This window comes from Lasiosphaeria miniovina, assembly GCF_030549165.1.
Source record: "Lasiosphaeria miniovina strain SMH2392-1A chromosome Unknown B0T26scaffold_2, whole genome shotgun sequence".
NCBI classification, from domain to species: domain Eukaryota; kingdom Fungi; phylum Ascomycota; class Sordariomycetes; order Sordariales; family Lasiosphaeriaceae; genus Lasiosphaeria; species Lasiosphaeria miniovina.
The window spans coordinates 5,060,865-5,078,462 of record NW_026848221.1 but is presented as its reverse complement, the minus strand read 5'-3'; the positions used below and the strand labels follow the sequence as shown (position 1 = coordinate 5,078,462).

At 54.3% G+C, this 17,598-nt stretch overlaps 6 protein-coding genes and 1 non-coding gene across 7 annotated transcripts; 5 read left to right on the top strand and 2 right to left on the bottom strand.

Annotated features, from left to right (window-relative positions):
- Window positions 1-1,118: 1,118 nt before the first annotated feature.
- B0T26DRAFT_738659 (uncharacterized protein) lies at window positions 1,119-2,983 on the top strand (the record flags this gene model as incomplete). Its single annotated transcript, XM_060443616.1, has 2 exons — window positions 1,119-1,977; window positions 2,040-2,983. 2 exons carry the CDS (start codon window positions 1,119-1,121, stop codon window positions 2,981-2,983), a joined length of 1,803 nt encoding a protein of 600 aa, XP_060301104.1.
- A 949-nt stretch (window positions 2,984-3,932) lies between these two features.
- B0T26DRAFT_165355 (uncharacterized protein) lies at window positions 3,933-5,239 on the top strand. Its single transcript, XM_060433524.1, has 4 exons — window positions 3,933-4,115; window positions 4,274-4,431; window positions 4,718-4,889; window positions 5,012-5,239. Exons 1-4 carry the CDS (start codon window positions 4,087-4,089, stop codon window positions 5,094-5,096), a joined length of 444 nt encoding a protein of 147 aa, XP_060301103.1. The 5' UTR covers window positions 3,933-4,086; the 3' UTR covers window positions 5,097-5,239.
- Window positions 5,191-7,671, bottom strand: B0T26DRAFT_767475 (uncharacterized protein; the record flags this gene model as incomplete). The annotated part of the gene is made up of 6 exons (XM_060446487.1): window positions 5,191-5,865; window positions 5,936-6,468; window positions 6,670-6,880; window positions 6,962-7,304; window positions 7,376-7,456; window positions 7,524-7,671. The coding sequence occupies 6 exons, from the start codon at window positions 7,669-7,671 to the stop codon at window positions 5,448-5,450; spliced, it is 1,734 nt and encodes a 577-aa protein (XP_060301102.1). The 3' UTR covers window positions 5,191-5,447.
- Window positions 7,672-8,512: 841 nt separating this feature from the next.
- Window positions 8,513-8,626, bottom strand: B0T26DRAFT_t59. Its single transcript has one exon. It is a non-coding gene; the product is annotated as a tRNA-Pro (tRNA).
- Window positions 8,627-9,710: 1,084 nt separating this feature from the next.
- On the top strand, window positions 9,711-12,269 carry B0T26DRAFT_637849 (uncharacterized protein; the record flags this gene model as incomplete). The annotated part of the gene is made up of 5 exons (XM_060436965.1): window positions 9,711-9,806; window positions 9,867-9,997; window positions 10,054-10,825; window positions 10,879-11,976; window positions 12,039-12,269. The coding sequence occupies 5 exons, from the start codon at window positions 9,711-9,713 to the stop codon at window positions 12,267-12,269; spliced, it is 2,328 nt and encodes a 775-aa protein (XP_060301101.1).
- A 498-nt stretch (window positions 12,270-12,767) lies between these two features.
- Window positions 12,768-13,648, top strand: B0T26DRAFT_672805 (ribosomal protein L11; the record flags this gene model as incomplete). Its single annotated transcript, XM_060439510.1, has 5 exons — window positions 12,768-12,771; window positions 12,839-12,872; window positions 12,937-13,057; window positions 13,158-13,482; window positions 13,635-13,648. 5 exons carry the CDS (start codon window positions 12,768-12,770, stop codon window positions 13,646-13,648), a joined length of 498 nt encoding a protein of 165 aa, XP_060301100.1.
- A 1,256-nt stretch (window positions 13,649-14,904) lies between these two features.
- On the top strand, window positions 14,905-15,264 carry B0T26DRAFT_697374 (uncharacterized protein; the record flags this gene model as incomplete). Its single annotated transcript, XM_060441391.1, has 1 exon — window positions 14,905-15,264. The coding sequence occupies one exon, from the start codon at window positions 14,905-14,907 to the stop codon at window positions 15,076-15,078; it is 174 nt and encodes a 57-aa protein (XP_060301099.1). The 3' UTR covers window positions 15,079-15,264.
- Window positions 15,265-17,598: the final 2,334 nt, after the last annotated feature.

Below are 17,598 nucleotides of genomic sequence, written 5' to 3'. Positions count from 1 at the left end.
TCCAAACCCGGCCGAATGCGCTTGTCTCTAAGAAGTCGGACGACAGGAGGAAAGAAAGGAACCTTGAGCGGCTAGGTACGCCCCTCCGACCGACCGACAGGAAGCGAACTGAATAATATTACAGAGCCCAAGACCACAAACGAGAGGCAGCCACGAGTTTGCGCTTCCGTGTGGCCGCGCAGAGTGTGTGACTCGAGGCGCAAACCACGGTGCTCGTCGCTGCCTGGACAAATTGACGACGGGAGTGAGGTGGTGAAAGAAGGAGCCGAGGTTGGCGAGGTTGACCGCCGCACCTCAGAAGCTTTGGTAAAATATTACGAAGCCGCAGCGTGTTGGCCCCCCGCAGCGCAGCGGGTGGCAAGGCCCGAGTACATACGGTTTTTCGCACGGTCATCAAGCTCTGCCCACAAAGCCAGGCAATCCGAAGCATAAAACAATGGACGAAAAGACGGAAACAAGTTAAAGACATCTTACGCCTATCCATGCCTGTAATTTATCAAGCCGATTTTGAAAACCGGGAGAAGAGATAACCTTGGTCAAGCAAATCGCACAACGTGGGTAATTTGGCGCTCACTGGTGGAAAAGAAGTTCTTTCTTCGGTTTTGTCATCGTGCCTTCCGCATGCGTACTGCATGTACGTTCCGCAATGGGGGCATTGTTGTTTGTCACCGGCCTCCATGCTTTGCCCACGGGCCGTGACAGGGTGACTGTTACTAAAATGTCTGTATTACCTACTCTACTAAGGTAGTAGGTAGCCCGGTGATTTTCTGGCAATTCGATGTCGGCCTGCAGCTTGCCTGGCGGCTCACACTAGAACCTCGATGCATGTCAACTGAACCGCGCGATTAAGGTTGCGCCATGCAAGTCCACATTCGCCAATGGCATCTCTTCACGATCCATTCGAGTTCTATTTATCGACGCTTTCCGCTTCAATTGCTCTAGAAATCCTCGTTTGAGCCATACATAGTACTTTCTCCCGATGCGCGTCGTCACGTTGTCGCGGTCGTCGCTGCCTCCCTCGCAGCCACCGTGACCGGTTCCCGAGGCCTACCAGCCAGTGTTTGAGCTTCGGCTTCAGTTGGTCTGGACACAATATTTTGCACACGCCGCGTTCAAGCATGGACGATTTTCCAATCATATTCCTCCTGTCGGCTCATTTGGAGTCTGAAGAGCTCCAGGAACTCGAAGCGCAAATCCCCACTCTTACATATGATATTAATGAGGCTGAACTTATTGTCGGCAAAGTCCTTCGAAAACAGCGTATCCAGTTCGAGCTGCGGAAACACAACATCGTGACCGAGGATGTTAATATCGCCGACTCGCCAGCGCCTCCAAGTCCCAAACGGGCGCGGATTGTGGCACCTGCTGAGCGCAGCTCATCCCCCGATTCTGATACGGCATCCGACGGAGAGATGCACGGCCACACAGAAACAGCAGCAGGGACAAAAACCATCCGGGTGGTGAAGCTCGACTGGCTTACCGAGTCTGTGAAGCTAGGCAGAGCGCTCCCTGTACGTGACTATATTGTCTACGAAGGCCGCAAGGTCTCAGCGACGCCCATGAAACCTCCGCCAGCTCCTCCTACGAAGACGGCGCTTTCCGTGAGGAGCGCCCTGGCGAAAGCAGACACTCCTTCTGACAGATGGCGGCCTGGGTCGTCTTACGGGCCAGGGAGAAGACCCAACCAGTTTGGACATGGTTACCACCATCGCCCCGACAGGCCACCGCCATTGATCAGGCAGACTACGTCGGAAAATGAGGTTTATATTCACCTCCCGCCCATCCCGGAACATCTTCACGCGACGTACTCGTGTCAGCGTCCTACCCCGGTCAACCCGCCCAACGAGGTGTTCATCCAGCAGCTTCTAAAAATCAGAACCGGCAGAACTCTGATAGCAGATAAAATAGGCGTCAGAGCCTACTCGAGCGCCATCGCTACCCTCGCCGCATATCCATACACCCTAACCGGCGCAAAAGGTAGGAATTACTTGCATCACGCCACTCATGTTGGGTTCGGCTAAAATATATCACTTGTACAGAGGTGGAAAGACTCCCAGGCTGTGGCTCCAAAATTGCACAGCTCTACCAAGAGTTCCAGGACAGCCACGAGCTTAACGAGGTCAAAGAGTACGAGACAGACCCTAAGCTTAAAGTGTTGAGGCTGTTTTATGAAATATGGGGTGTTGCCGAGACCACTGCGCGAGAATTCTACAACAAGGGCTGGCGAGACCTGGACGACATTGTCGAGCACGGCTGGGATACCCTGACGAGGGTGCAACAGATCGGCGTCAAGTTCTATGACGAGTTTCAGCTCAAGATACCGCGCGCCGAGGTGGAGTCGATCGGCGACACGATCCTCAAGCACGCGAGAAAGATCGACAAGGGATTCCAGATGGTCATCGTCGGGGGCTACAGGAGGGGAAAGCTCGAGAGCGGCGATGTCGACATGGTTCTGAGCCACCCCGAGGAATCGGCAACCAACGGCTTTGTCGAGAGCATCGTGGTCAGCCTGGAGAGGGGCGGGCACATCACGCATACGCTCACGCTCAGCACTAAGAATAGCGAGCGTAGCCAGCTGCCGGTGAGCTGGAAAGGCAACGAAAAGAAAGGCTCCGGGTTCGACACGCTAGACAAGGCGCTGGTGGTCTGGCAAGACCCCAAGTGGGCGTCGGGCGTGGCCAAGAACCCGAACCCGCACCGGCGCGTCGACATCATCATCAGCCCGTGGAAGACGGCTGGGTGCGCCGTTTTGGGATGGTCGAGCGGCACGACGTTCCAGCGCGACTTGCGCAGATACTGCAAGAAAGAGCGGGCGCTCAAGTTCGACAGCAGCGGCATCCGGAGCCGCCTCGACGGGTCGTGGGTCGATTTTGAGAGCGACCTCGACGGCCGGCCGGCGCCGGACATGCTGACGGCCGAACGCCGAGTCTTTGCGGGCCTTGAGCTGGAATGGCGGCCACCAGAGGAGCGGTGCACCAATTAAATACATTGCGCCTGAGTTGATGATGGCCATTCTGGCGATTTTATACGGGCGGGTTAGAGATACATCTTAGTCGCGTGTTGTCAGGAACAGAGGAGAAACCCGACAGCCTGGGACCCGCCCGCCTCCCGTGCCTTTTTGATGGTGCAATCGCGCAAGAGAATATCGCGACCGGAAACGGTTGGGTGAGGCTGTCCACTGTACGCTGATGCGACCAGGGGTCCCTAAAGAAGATGCTGACAGGCACTGAGCAGCACTGCAAACAAGCTTTTAACGTCATGCCGACTGCTGCACGACATTCCAGCAAGCACCCTGGGCTGCATTCCCGCACCTGGGACCCTTGATTGGGATTTCGGATTTACTTTATTATTGACATCTTGCCCCCTTCCCCTTTTCTCACCACGCTCTCGGTGTTCCACCGCGGTTTTGGATACGTATTCCACGGATTTTGAAGCCTTCCATGCCCTGTCATCCAAATGACAAAAACGTGGCCAACCGTGCTAGATCGGCAGTTGATTTGGCTACCCTCAAGCTCGGTGCTCGGGCAGATCCAAAGGCCGCGGGCCCGCCCCTCATTGGACAGACGAGCCTGCCCGGCAAGACTACCCCAGACAGACGCGGATAATGTCTCCGTTCAGGGGGGTTAAGCCAGGCACGGAAATGTACGTATATCCATGGAGGTACGCCGTAGTGACGCTTGTATACGTAAGAATTTGGAACCGACACATGGGTGCATCCACCCTTGTTTTCTGCGCAATACCGGTGCGTGTGTACGTACATCTGCGCATGACCAGGTAATTACCCTTGTGCGCTAGAGTTCCATCTAGCACAACTAAGAGAAGGACATGATTTTTTTGTTTGCCTGCCCGTGGTCCGTCCGTTGTCCGTCCGCACTACATCACGATACACGAACGATATCTGCCCGCCCACCTACCTACCTGACTTACCTGACCTCATTTTCTTCTGGACATATTTGATCCCGTCAAACACATATCCAGATCCCTTTCCACACTAAGGCTTAGGTTCCCCAGTTTTGCGACTTGCTGTTTGACCTAGTCTGCTCTACTCTGCCCGCGAATCTACGACACAACAGACAAAACCGAAAAATGGGTTTCACATTTCCTGACGAATACGGGTGAGTGAGAGTTAGACGGCTGCCGTGATGATAACCCATCCCCCCCCTTTTTTTTTGTGGTCTCGTCCCCGTTCTGTGTGTGATGCGCATCTACAGCCCACGTATTTTCACATGATATGATATAGACATAGGTACCATGCTAACCACCTGGGTCCTAGATACGTCCTCCTCGCGGCGACGTCGACTTTCTTCGTCAACGTCTACCACTCCACCCTCACCTCAAAGTACCGCAAGGCCAGCGGCGTCAAGTACCCTGCCGCGTATGCCAGCAACGATGTAGCCGAGAAGGACCCCAAGGCTTTTTCGTTCAACTGCGGTGAGTTTTTTTCTTATTATTCTTGTTGCTGCTATTTGTTCTCGGTTTTCTTTTATCTTTGCGTATGGGTTTATGTATACCTATGTCTACTGGTGACCTGTCATTTGAGATGCGGCTATGCCTTTTTTTCGGGGTGTGAATGTCTCCACCTTCCTGTCCTGGCTACTTCCACTATCGAGATGGCGAGGAGGGGTGAGAGGAATAGATGTGGAGAGGGTTTAAACATGGAAAATGGACTTCTTGAAAGTAAAGGGGCGGAAGAGGACAAGACTGACAAGTACAACAGCCCAGCGCGCCCACGCCAACTACACCGAGAACCTCGTCCCGCTTCTCGGCGCGCTCGCCATTGCCGGCCTGCGCTTCCCCGTGGCCGCCGCCACCCTCGGCGCCACCTGGTCCGTCGCTCGCGTGTTTTATGCCCGCGGCTACGCTACCTACGGCCCAGCAGGGCGCATCAAGTAAGCCATTCTTTTCATAACCCCGCTCCCCATTCCTGTTTTGCATATGTGCAGGGGGTTTTTTTTTTTTTTTTTTTTTTTAGAAAGGGAGGCCGCGACTGGCGTGGCTGACACCGGAACAGGTACAGCATTGCCTCCTCGCTAACGGGCGCCGTCCTGCTCGTGACGGCCCTCGCCTCGTCCATCCTGTTTGTCTTGGAAAAGTAGGAGCTGCTGGCCGTGCCCCCCTCTCTATGGCTCGTGGGCGGGCAAGGTGGCATGGCATGATGTAGCGATCGATACGAACAAATGTATATTTACTTATTGCTGTTGTTCTCGCGCGTCTTGTTTCCTTGTGGGTGCTGGGCTGGAATCTCTTCTCTGCATATCATGGGAACCGGGTAACACAAGCCTTCTCTATATTCTCTGTATGTATTACATGTTCTTCTATCAACCAACATTGGCTGCAAAACTGCTACCTCCCAGGCTTTAGTCAGCTGAGAAACTGCCGAGATGCATCCTACACGTTTTGCCAACCCCGAATTATACAAGGGGGTCCCAATACAAGATACTCCCCTTCTACGCAAGTTCATACCTCACCCGGCTCGCGCCAGACAGCTCGTGGGCGCCGCCCGCTTCGGATTCCGTGGGAGCCGCCAGTTCGAAAACATGCGGAGGTGGCAGCGCCGCCGCCGGCGACTGCGGCGACTGCGGCTTCTCGTTCTTCAGCGCCTGCTCCAGGCCCTGGGGGCGCGGCGACACTGGAAACGGCACTTCGATGGTGCGCCGGGCATTGCGACGGCTGCGCGCCCGCCTGAAGAAGATGGCCAGCGCGCTGATGGCAGCGACCGCGGCCACGCCGCCGACCACGCCACCTGCGATGGCGCCCGTGTTACTGTAGCGCGTGCGGCCGCTGTTGTTGGACGCTCCAAAGTTCTCGACCGAGAAAAGCGTTTTCAGATCGGTCGAGTCGAATCCCCCGTCGGGCGTCCGTCCGCTTTTGGGTGGGAGGGGATCGTGTTAGACTAGGGACGACACAAGGAAGTCATTAGGACAAGACTACTCACTTTGCGTTGTAGTACTTCTGGATCTGCGGCGCAGACACGTAGGCCGCTGGCTTCGAAACGTACGCGTCCTTCCACGCGAGGCTTCCCAAGTCGAAGACGGCGAGACCCTGCACGAACGGGTCCGGGGTGCCGAACACGGCCTCGTAGGCGTCGGCAGACGCAGACATATTCTGCGTCGGGTCGACGCCACCGATGGTCAGGACCTGGCCGCCGCCGGCGGCGTTGCAGGTCAGGCCGTAGCGCGGGTGCCGGGCGGGGTAGTCGGCCTTGATCCAGCGGAAGCCGGGGAGCGTGAGCACAAAGGCCTCGTCGTAGGACACCGCCGCCGAGCCGAGCTCCCCCGCCCAGCCACCGTACACGAGCAGCTCGTACGTGCGGTTGTTGGACTCGACTCCAGCCAGGCAGAACTGGAGCCGCGGCTTGGGCGCGTCCCCTGACGTCATCTGGTCGTACCATTTCTGATTCCCTGGGTCGTAGACGCGGACGCTGGTGAAGGGCGTTAGACTGCTGGAAGAACCGACCGGGCCGCCGTTCTGGCCGCCGTTCTGGTCGCCGTTCTGGCCGCCGTTCTGGCCGCCGTTCTGGCCGCCGTTCTGGCCGCCGTTCTGGCCGCCGTTCTGGCCGCCGTTCTGGCCGCCGTTCTGGCCGCCGTTCTGGCCGCCGTTCTGGCCGCCGTTCTGGCCGCCGTTCTGGCCGCCGTTCTGGCCGCCGTTCTGGCCGCCGTTCTGGCCCACTTGGCCGCCGAGGCTGCTGCCGCCCATGGACACGAGGATCCCGTGGTGGCCAAAGCTGGGGACGTAGAGTATCCCGCCATCTTGTCCGCCTGGCTGCGTAGTAGGCAGGCTCGAGGTCGTCGTTGCGCTTGTCGCCTTCTTGGAGGAATAGTCATAGACAACGAGGCCGCCAGGGAGTCCCTGGAAATTTGCGTTATTGTTGATGTTGCTGCTGTTATTGTCGACAGACCCTATCAGCCGTCGGCTGTTTTAGCATCGCCCCCTAACTGTCTGTGGCCGATTGGTAGCTGACTTACCGCCGAGAAGGAAGCCGGAGCCGCCGCCGCTTGCCACCTGCCCCCCGTAAGTCCTCGCTTGGTTGGTAAAGCGCCCGTCAGCCGTGGAATTCAGGTTTTGCCAAGTTGCGCCCCCTGTCCCGTCTGGCGCAAACGACCAGAGTCCCTGTGCATACGAGGCGCCGTTACCGAATATGGGGTTGGTACCGGCAAATCCGGTGTACAGGATTTGGTTCTTGTCGTCCACCCAGATGCCCCCGTCCCTTAGATTCGGGGCTCCCGAAGGCTTCGACGTTGAATGCAGTGCCAGGGAGGTATTAGTCCAGTCCTTGGACAGATCGATAGACAGTAAGGTATTCGCTGGCAACACCGAAAGTGTTAGAAGGGGTGTGGCCGGCTCTCGTAACAGGATTCGACGTAGGAGACCTTACAGTACTGATAGACAATGCCGCTTCCACTGGAGTATGAGAATTCCCCGCCGTCGATATACACCCAGCCATTGAGCACAGCAGCTTTCGGGTTAGGTTATCAGTCAGCAGGAAATGTGAGGAGACATACAACCGGCTCGACAAGGCTTACATGAGTGATAAGCCCTCCTTAGGAAGACCGATGCAGCAACGGCACCATTCGCCTGTCGTGCCGCGATGGAGATGGGAGAGTGTTTCGTGCGAGAGGCAACTGCAGCGCAGATAAGGCACCAAAAAAGGGATATTATTCTCTTCGACATAACCATAATGCCGGTAGTAGAGGCAGCCATGAGAGAATCAACAACAAGAAGGCCAGGATATCGGGGAAAGGCAGACAAGTTCACAACACAAGACGATTGCCCAGAACGCGTGGACAACGTGACTAAATACCCGCCCAGGAAACGTAGGTAGCGCCCCAGGGGGCGAACTGCTCCTTGTTTGGCCGATGCCGTGGACCTGGCTTGGACTGCAAGCTAAGGCCTCGACGGAGTTGACGGGATATGGAATACACGAATAGAAGAGCGTAGACGACCAGAAGCAACATAGTCGTTATTTCCATCTCGCCATAAACGAGGCGGTGCCTTGCATGACGACTTCTCCGAAATATGACCCTTTCCGTCTTTCTTTCTTTTGTTCCGTCTGAATATGAAGTATTCTTTTGCTCCCTTGCTACCATTTTAAACAGGGGGGTGGTCAAGAAGCTAAATTTGAGCGGTTTGGACGGTTATTGATGGGCCGGACCAAAAAGAAACGGCGTGTGTTGATCAAGTCAGAGCGCGTGTGATCCACTCGGTCACCCCTTCGGAGAGAAGGAAAAGAAACCACGGAAAGAAAAAGGAAACAAATTTTTTTTTTGCATGCCAGTTACGAGCGGTTTTCAAGGTGAACTCAAGAAATAAAAGAGTGGACAATCTAGAACGCGTTTATTCTGTGTGGTTGGTATATAATGTGGAAGAAACGCTCATTGATAGAGGCAAGGTTGGGTGTAAATAAACATCAGGGCTCCAGGGGGCCGATTGTGGTGCGGAACAAAATAAAGAAGCACTGGTAGAGCGACTAAAAAGAAAAGCCTTGGGAAAGGCCAAAGACGCAAAAAAGAACGGGCTCAATCGGGATTCGAACCCGAGACCTCGCACATGCTTGTTTACTTGTTGACCAAGTAAGGGAGTTGAAAAACCACCCGAAGCGCGAATCATACCACTAGACCATTGAGCCAGAACAGATCCTTGTTGATTGACGGAAACTAAGCCGACTAGGAGCGGATATAATGGGGAGTCAGGATGGAGAAAGTGATTTTGAGCAGTTGCCGAGTCGAAACATGTAACGGCTTGTTTGGTGACTCACATACGAAGAAGGAGCGGGATGTGGCTGCTTTCAAGGTTCGCTTTCATCTTCCCCGTCTCATCAAGTCTGCTACGAAATGCAGTTGCCCTACGAAGCAGCAATGGGCGGAAGCAAGCAAAAAAATTATTCCTCGATGATTTCCCCTTGCAAAAATGGCCAAATCTTAGAAATATTCTCATCTGATACGCCTGCACAGATGGGTAACAGGTCTTAGTGGCAATGGCTATAAATCTGAGGAAGTTTCAGTGGGCCGATGATATTATCGGAGCCAGCATTCCAGGAAGGCGCAGGGCATGGAGAGTTTTTGGCGCAACTCGGCTGTCAAGAAGTCATGTCCCCTTGTGCCAGCCAGCCTGCGGCTCCTCCCAGTTGGAGGGAAGCCGCATCTTGATAGGCTCAGCCACATGCACGTGCCACCTCCTGGCTGATGCGCCACCGCCCTCAATTCAATAACTTGGAACTTGTCCTTTTCAATGAGGGGAGGGGGACAACAAGCTCCAGAGCTGTTCGCATCCCGGTTGCTGCATCAAGACGACACTCTGGAGAACAGCTCTCGACGACACTCGAACGAACGCTGCGACTGCTGCTCTCCCACCACAGCGGTACCTCAGCTGAGCCGTAGCAAAGTAGCTGGATCGGCAGGGATTTCATAGAGCAACTCAGGGTTAATTAAGTCTTTCACTTTCTTTCCTCCTCGGCCATCAGGTGCCCCGTCGCTCCACCTGCCCGACGCTCGACATTCGCCCCGACCGAGCTCCGATCCCCAGGTATTTCGTACGCCAGGCTCTTTCCCCGGCACACGCGTGTGCCTCTGGGCTAGTAGCGACTTGCGCAGCCACCAACAAGACAGGCGCCTGCTTACTTCCCACATTACTGCTCGCGGAGCAAAACCATTTAATTTCCATCAACCTCAGCATCATCCACACCCGAACGGGCACCACAGACACCTGGCACGATGGACACGTACGAGCGGAAGAAGGAGGTGTGGAGCGCCATCGAAGATAGCGACGGCGTTCGCCTGAGCTGGAATGTCTTTCCCAGCTCTCGCATGGTCAGCGCTCTTCCCATTGCGATGCTTCGTCTGTGTCCCAAGGCGCTAACTGGCCTCTAGGAAGCTTCCAGGCTGGTTGTCCCCATCGGCGCCCTCTACACGCCCCTCAAGGAGAAACCCGATGCCCCTCTTCTGCAATTCGAGCCCGTCACCTGCAAGCAGCCTTGCCGCTCTGTCCTGAACCCCTACTGGTAGGTAATCTGGCGACTTCTCCGTCTATTGCCCCAGCTGCTGACTATCCTCCTAGCCAAGTCGATGTACGGGCTCGCATCTGGATCTGCCCTTTCTGCCTTTCGAGAAACCCACTGCCGCCTCACTATAAGGACATCACGGCCAATGCAATCCCCCCAGAGATCCACCCCTCCAACACGACGATTGAGTACAGGCTATCACGCCCGGCCCCGAGCCCCCCCATCTTCCTCTATGTCGTCGACATGTGCCAGGAGGAGGACAGCTTGGCCGCCCTCAAGGAATCGCTCATCATGAGCCTCAGCCTGCTGCCAGAGCACGCTCTTGTCGGCCTGATCACCTTCGGGACCATGGCGCAGGTTCACGAAATCGGCTATACCGAGTGTGCCAAGTCCTATGTCTTCCGAGGCAGCAAGGAGTATACGGCGAAGCAAGTGCAGGAGATGTTGGCTCTCTCGCAACCCGCAATGCGCCCCGGAGTGCCCATGCAACAGGGCAGGCCGATGCCCATGGGCCCGGCCTCGCGCTTCCTTCTCCCCGTTCAGCAAGCCGAGTTCCAGCTCACCAAGGCCCTTGAGCAACTCCAAAAGGACCCGTGGCCTGTTTCTAGCGACCGCAGAAACCTGCGCTGCACCGGTGTTGCGCTCTCTGTCGCCGTTGGTCTGCTCGAGACGTCCTTCCAGAATGCCGGAGGGCGCATCATGCTGTTCGCTGGCGGTCCCGCAACCGAAGGCCCTGGCATGGTTGTTGGTCCGGAGCTGAGAGAGCCCATTCGGTCACATCACGATATTGACCGTGACAACGTCAAGTATTATAAGAAGGCTCTGAAGGTAAGACCTTAACCTGGGCGACTTAATGGGGTTGTGCTAACTAACAATGTCAGTTTTACGATAATCTCGCAAAGAGAACCGCACACAACGGTCACACTATCGATATTTTTGCTGGCTGTCTCGACCAAGTTGGTCTGCTAGAAATGAAGGCACTCTGCAATTCGACTGGCGGCCACATGATCTTGACTGACAGCTTCACTTCGTCAATGTTCAAGCAGTCATTTATTCGGATTTTCGACAAGGATGCTGACGACAACCTTTTGATGGGATTTAATGCCGTGCTTGAGGTGCTTACGACCAAAGAGCTCAAAGTCACAGGCCTTATAGGCCACGCGGTGTCTCTGAACAAGAAGTCGACCTCTGTAGGCGAGACTGAGTGCGGCATTGGCAATACGTGCTCCTGGAAAATGTGCGGAATCGACCCCAACGCCAGTTACGGAATCTATTTCGAAATTGCTAGCCAAGGCGGCCCGTCCCAGCACCAACAACCCGCCCAGCAAGGAATGATTCAGTTCCTTACCTACTACCAGCACTCGTCGGGCCAGTTCCACCTTCGTGTCACTACAATTGCCAAACCTCTCAGCGGGCCCGCTGGAGACCCTACCATCGCCCAGTCATTCGACCAAGAAGCGGCTGCAGTCCTCATGTCCAGGATTGCTGTCTTTAAGGCCGAAGTCGATGATGGTCCGGATGTGCTTCGGTGGGTGGATAGAATGCTCATCAGGCTGTGCTCGAGATTTGCCGATTACCGCAAGGACGACCCATCATCCTTCCGCCTCGAAAAGAACTTTACTCTCTACCCGCAATTTATGTTCCATTTGCGGAGAAGTCAGTTTTTGCAGGTATTCAACAACTCGCCGGATGAGACGGCGTTCTATCGGCACGTGCTCAACCATGAGGATGTTAGCAATTCCCTCATCATGATCCAGCCCACGCTCGACTCGTACACGTTTGACCAGGACGCCGGGCAACCCGTGCTTCTTGATTCGACCTCGATCCAGCCCACACATATCCTCCTCCTTGATACCTTCTTCCACATTCTCATCTTCCACGGCGAGACGATTGCAGAGTGGAGAAAGGCAGGGTATCAAGACCAAGAGGGATACGAGAACTTTGCCGCCCTCCTAGAGCTTCCCAAGGAAGACGCAAGAGTAAGTTTAATCTTGGCCGGCCCCTTTTTCTGATATTTCTAATGTCATGCTAACGAATGTAGGATCTCATTACGGACCGTTTCCCTCTTCCGCGGTTCATTGTGTGCGATCACGGCGGCTCTCAAGCGCGTTTCTTGTTGTCCAAGCTCAACCCATCGACTTCGTATACGTCAGGAGCTGGACCCTACGGCGGCGTTGGGGCCCAGAGCGCCCAAACTCTTTTCACCGACGATGTGTCGTTGCAATCGTTTATGGAGCATCTAATGAAGTTGGCAGTTAGTGGCACCAACTAACTGTAATGTGAAGAGAGAAGGGCAAAGACAGGGATGGAAATGAGACGTGTTTCGGCTGATGCGTCAGGAGTGACAGAGCCGCCTCTTCTTGTGCTGTGCTCTGAGATGGTTTTCTGAATGTCTAGCGTACTGTTATCAAGGTTCATATCATAAAAATTAGATTTTTGAACCTCCTGCTGCTCATATGCTGTTTCCAAAACAATGGCCGACGGCTGTCGTCTCTGTATACTTGGCCAGTCTGGTGGAAAATATAGGGTACCTTTTGGTGAGAATGCCAAGCTTTTGTCGATGTGGCTAGTGCTGGTTGTGTAACTGTGGCTCGGTTCTCCACACTTTGCCCCGCATGAAATCCCAGCCACACCCAGTGAAATTCTTAGGGCAGGTGTGGTAAATCCCACAATTACCATTTTTTTCGATTTTGTTATCTTGATCTTTGGCAGGGCTGTATCTTCGACCACAACACCATCCCAGTGCATCTTGACCTAAACAACCGTCACCATGCGTAGGTACTCCCCATTTAGGACCATTCGAATCACTGCGAAATTGCTAATTGCCGTGGCCGTTCACAGCTCCTAAGTTGGACCCCAATGAGATCAAGGTGATGTAGGGAAATTCCTCCTCGGCGACAAGCCCCAGCCCGCACCGAGCAAAACTGACGGTTTCGCAGCTACCTTCTCGCCACCGGCGGTGAGGTCGGCGCTTCGTCCGCGCTTGCCCCCAAGATCGGTCCCCTCGGTCTGTCCCCGAAGAAGGTCGGCGAGGATATCGCTAAGGCGACTGGTGACTGGGTATGGAAACTCCCCCTGTTTCCACGCGAAATAGGATATATGCGATGGGCAATTGGCACGAAAGAATGCGCATCTAACAGGATTTTTTGCACTACTATAGAAGGGCCTCCGCGTCACGGTCAAGCTCACAATCCAGAACCGTCAAGCGGCCGTCTCGGTCGTGCCCACCGCCTCATCACTCATCATCCGCGCCCTCAAGGAGCCCCCCCGCGACCGCAAGAAGGAGAAGAACATCAAGCACAGCAAGTCTGTCGCTCTGGAGGAGATCATCGAGATTGCGCGGACGATGCAGCACAAGTCCTTCTCCAAGACGCTGGAGGGAGGAGTCAAGGAGATTCTGGGAACGGCGAACAGCGTCGGATGCCAGGTGGATGGAAAGAGCCCCAGAGATATCACGGCCGCGATCGAGGCGGGCGAGATTGAGAGTATGTGGAACCCCTCCCTAGAAATTTAGCCTCGCCCCTCGAACTCGATGCGGCATTGTGCCATTTCCACCGTTGAGACGTGTCTGTTTCGAGAGAATGTCGACGGACCACCCGAAACTTTTGAGCTCGTTTTGCTAACTATGGCGTTACAGTTCCTGAGAAATAAATTCTCAGTTTACGTCTACACATATACATGAAGATCAATTTGGGATTTCTTGGCATGTGATTAGGAGTTCAGGTGGCTTGCTTTCCATCAGGCTTGCCAAACCGCGGCAGAAACAAATCAACAGAACGATTTTCATGACCAACGGGTTTCGTCTTTTAGTTGTCAACTTCATATGTGGGATCCCGGCTTGCGAAATAGTCTTGAACTAACAAACGCCCTCCTGTGATCCAATACGGAACTTTGCGCTGTGTTCAATATTCACCTCCCATTTCATCCCATTTCATCCCATTTCATCTACCCTATACTGCACCTGGCTGTTCACTCGCGAGATTGACCCTTTCTTCCGTGGTCTCTTTCCATATATTAAAGCACAGGAAGATAAAACCCGTCCGATTACTCACCACGGCGTTCGTTGGTCCTTTGGGCTGTGGACGTCGAGGTCCATATTGAGGTCGACATTCTCTTATTAGTCTGTTGATCTGGAACGGCCCGGCTTGCTGCCAAGGTACTGTCCGGCCGAGGCTTGCGGCCAGACTCCTAGAGCGGTGAGCCCGTTTCTTCACCTAGGAGGAAAGATACAGTGGAGGAGGCAGTGATGCTTTGCACTGTTCCAGAATATTACCAGCTATTTACCAAGGTAGATTTATCTAGGAGGGAGGAAGTTGTGGTGAGAGGTGATACTGTTTACTATTCCAGGGCACTGGCAGTTATCTGGCTAGATTAGGGTTGAAAATGACAGAAATACCAAGCATGGTCCTACTTTTGCTTTGTCCTAGTCAAGCTTTAAATAACGCCTAGCGTGCTCTTCCATGTCCCGCTGTTGTCGCGCGAGAGTGCGGGAGGAAGGTGAAGCACGTTTCGCCTGTTCCTTGGATTGATGTGCGAAATCCTGAAAGGATCGGCGGTTCGGCCCACTGTTTCTCTGTCTTGTGTGTGTGTGTGTGTGTGTGTGTGTGTGTGTGCGTGTACATTCGTTGTGTCGGTCTCTGTCTGTCTGTGTGGGTGGTCTGTGTTACAAACCGGGCATTTATTTTTCGGTTGGGTGACACGAATGAGTGAAGTGAAGTGACGCGCATTAAAGCTGAGAGGGGCACAGCTACCTATTCCGTACCTATATAATGTAAGCCTTTTTTTCTTTCTTCTCTTTCCTTCCATTTTAGTTGGGGCTTTGGTTTGCGGAGGAGGGGGGGACCGGAAAGAAGGAAATAGAAACAAAAGAAAAGAAAAGAAAAGAAATTCCCCGAGCCACACACACAATGGAAATCAGGAAGTTTGATGGTTCGGAACATTTTCTTCACTCGATTACGCGCATTTGTGCAAGATGTGTGTGTGTGTGTATGTGTGCCCTCCCCTTTCTCCTTTTGGGCATGGAATACGAATACTACGTACCGATCTACGGATACATTACTACCTCCTACTGCGGTGTGTGAAGAAGTTTGTTTGCGGTGAGAGATAGATAAAGAGTTGTAAGAAGCAAATATGGATGTAGGTACCACACATACACACCGAGACCGAGACCGAGACCGAAGACAGACCAAATGACCGATGAAATGGAGCTTTCCTGGGGGTGATGGGCCCCGCCTCCCGCCTCCCGCCCGCCGCCGCCGCCGCCGCCGCCGCCCCACGCGCCGCCCGTCTAACGGCATTGCGCCGCATTCTTCCCCGTTGGAACCTCCCCTGTTTTATCGCGTGTATGCATTTGTGTATTTCTTATTCCGTCTCTGTTCGAGGAGCGACTTTTCCATGGTTTTAGACTTGTCACGGTAGTGAAATGAATGGACCTAATTATAGCCATACAACTACGGATATAGGGGGAACACGTTAAGATGTTCATGTGTACCATGGACGTATGTGCATGTGCGCGTTGATGTGCGAGAAGAGGAGGCGGCAACCGCAACCGCATGAGAAATCCATCATCCCACGGACGGCGGATAGCCGGCAGGGGACATGGGAAGGGGGGGTGGGGGATGGATGGATAATCGCCGTGTTTCCTTCCAGATCCTCTCTGTTTTCTTTACGACAACACGAAGTGCTAACTACTAACAAACTATATTCCTTCATTCTACTAGTCTTGCCTTTGAGAAGTCCTTTCCCCTGCCGTTGTCCTCGACCTGTTTCCCTCCCAACGGGCATTGCCGGGTGCTTCTCTCTTTTGTTTAATAATTTGGACGTGAACATAGATACAATAGGTTACGTGGACGGCTAGGTTGCGACATATGTGTCTCTCTCTTGTCTTTTCTGTTTGGCTGTCTGACCGCCGCTTCTGTCTGGCCCTCCTTCCAGGTTGTTGCTGCCTTCCTCCCTTGCATTGCCAAGGAACCGACTGCTCCGAGCCAGGGTGGAGAGGAGGCCGGTTCGCGAAAACGACTCTGGTTTTGCTTTGCGCATTACTCGGTATCGAGGTGGGAAGATGGTCCGACCTTATATTACCTGCGTTCTCGCGTGTGCCTCTGTTCGGTAACGTCTACGGATAACTTCTCTGTGTGTATGCACGACGCGGTGAAACAGGAGAGACAGGTGTATATAAAAGAAGTTGATTGGAGACAGGCCCGGACCGAGATGACCGTTGTCCTTCACTCGGAGTTCGGTCCCTGGCGCCCTTTTTCGTGTCCACGGGGGTGCAACGTCGGGGGCTTGAAAGCAAGGGCCAACCATCAACTTGTTGCAATCTGTGCCGCCATTCTGTCGCGGGATTTGCGGCTTTCGCGCAAGCCAGCCGAGAGCAAAGACGCAGATCATCGGCAGCTGAGCGGCGGTAACCAAAAAAGAGTGGGAAGTGGGTGGGCGCTGACTTGGTTATGAAGGTGATTTCTCAAAGTGTTTGCTGGCTGTTGTGTTGTGCGCAGGCCACAGTGTTACACATCTCTCGAGTGTATGCATGATTATCCAGATTTGTTAACACATTTTCGTGTGGTGCCAGGCTTTTTTTTTTTTTTTTTTTTTCATTCTTCTCGAAGCGGTGTCGTTTTTCTAATGCCACAGCAGCATTTCCCGGCATCCGTGAGCCTATGGACTCACCGGATTGGGTTCCGGAGAGACTTGACTCTTGGGCCACACACCAGCCGTTGGTTCCTTCCTGCAGTGTGTATGTGCGTGCCGATTTTGACGGGACAGGTGCACCGCAGCAATTCCATTCCACGGACTGCCCTGCACACACACACACGTACACGGACGGATTGACAATGTAACCGCAGAACAGTAGAGGCAAGGCACGATATCCATCTCCCGCGCTCTGCCCTCTCGCCCTTCTCAGATGGGACGAAATGAGACGAGGTTCGACCCCAAACCCCCGAATGTATATACACCTGCGAAGCAACGGAGACGTGAGGTCAGGCCGAGGGGGGGATGGGGCCGGGATGGGGAACAGCCCGTCAGGCCAAGGCCTGGCCTGGGCCAGCGAACGGAACTGGGCGGTGGTGTGGTGGGGGGCCCGGACACGCACCTCTGTAAGTGGGGTCGAAAGGGGGCGGCATACGCGGCGGTGGGTGGCCGGCGGGCATGGCTATTCCCTTGGGCCTTTACTTAACCGAATGAGAGAACGAATGCAAGAGGCGAGTTATTCGGTACTCAGATCACTGGCTTGAAAATCCAGATCAACCCGTTATTTGCTTGCCTGCCTGGCGTGCTTGTGGTATGTGTGGGTGTAACTACTACCTACAGGCATGTTTGTTTGTTTGTCTATCTGTTTGCGCGGATACGACTGGACAGGGAATATCCGGACTGAGGTCACCAAGGCAGGAACTTCCTGACGACAGGATATAGGTATGGGTGAAGGTGATCACGCTTCGGGACGGCTGTCCAGTAAATGACGGGTACCTTGGGTCTGGGTGAGTGAGTTTAGGTTACCGGCAGGGCTGTCACCGTCCGAAATGCCACCCTCGAAGTCTCAGAGGCTAAAGACATGAAGCGCCTGAGCCAGTAGGCGCCCGAACCCGCGTCCTCGCCGAGTG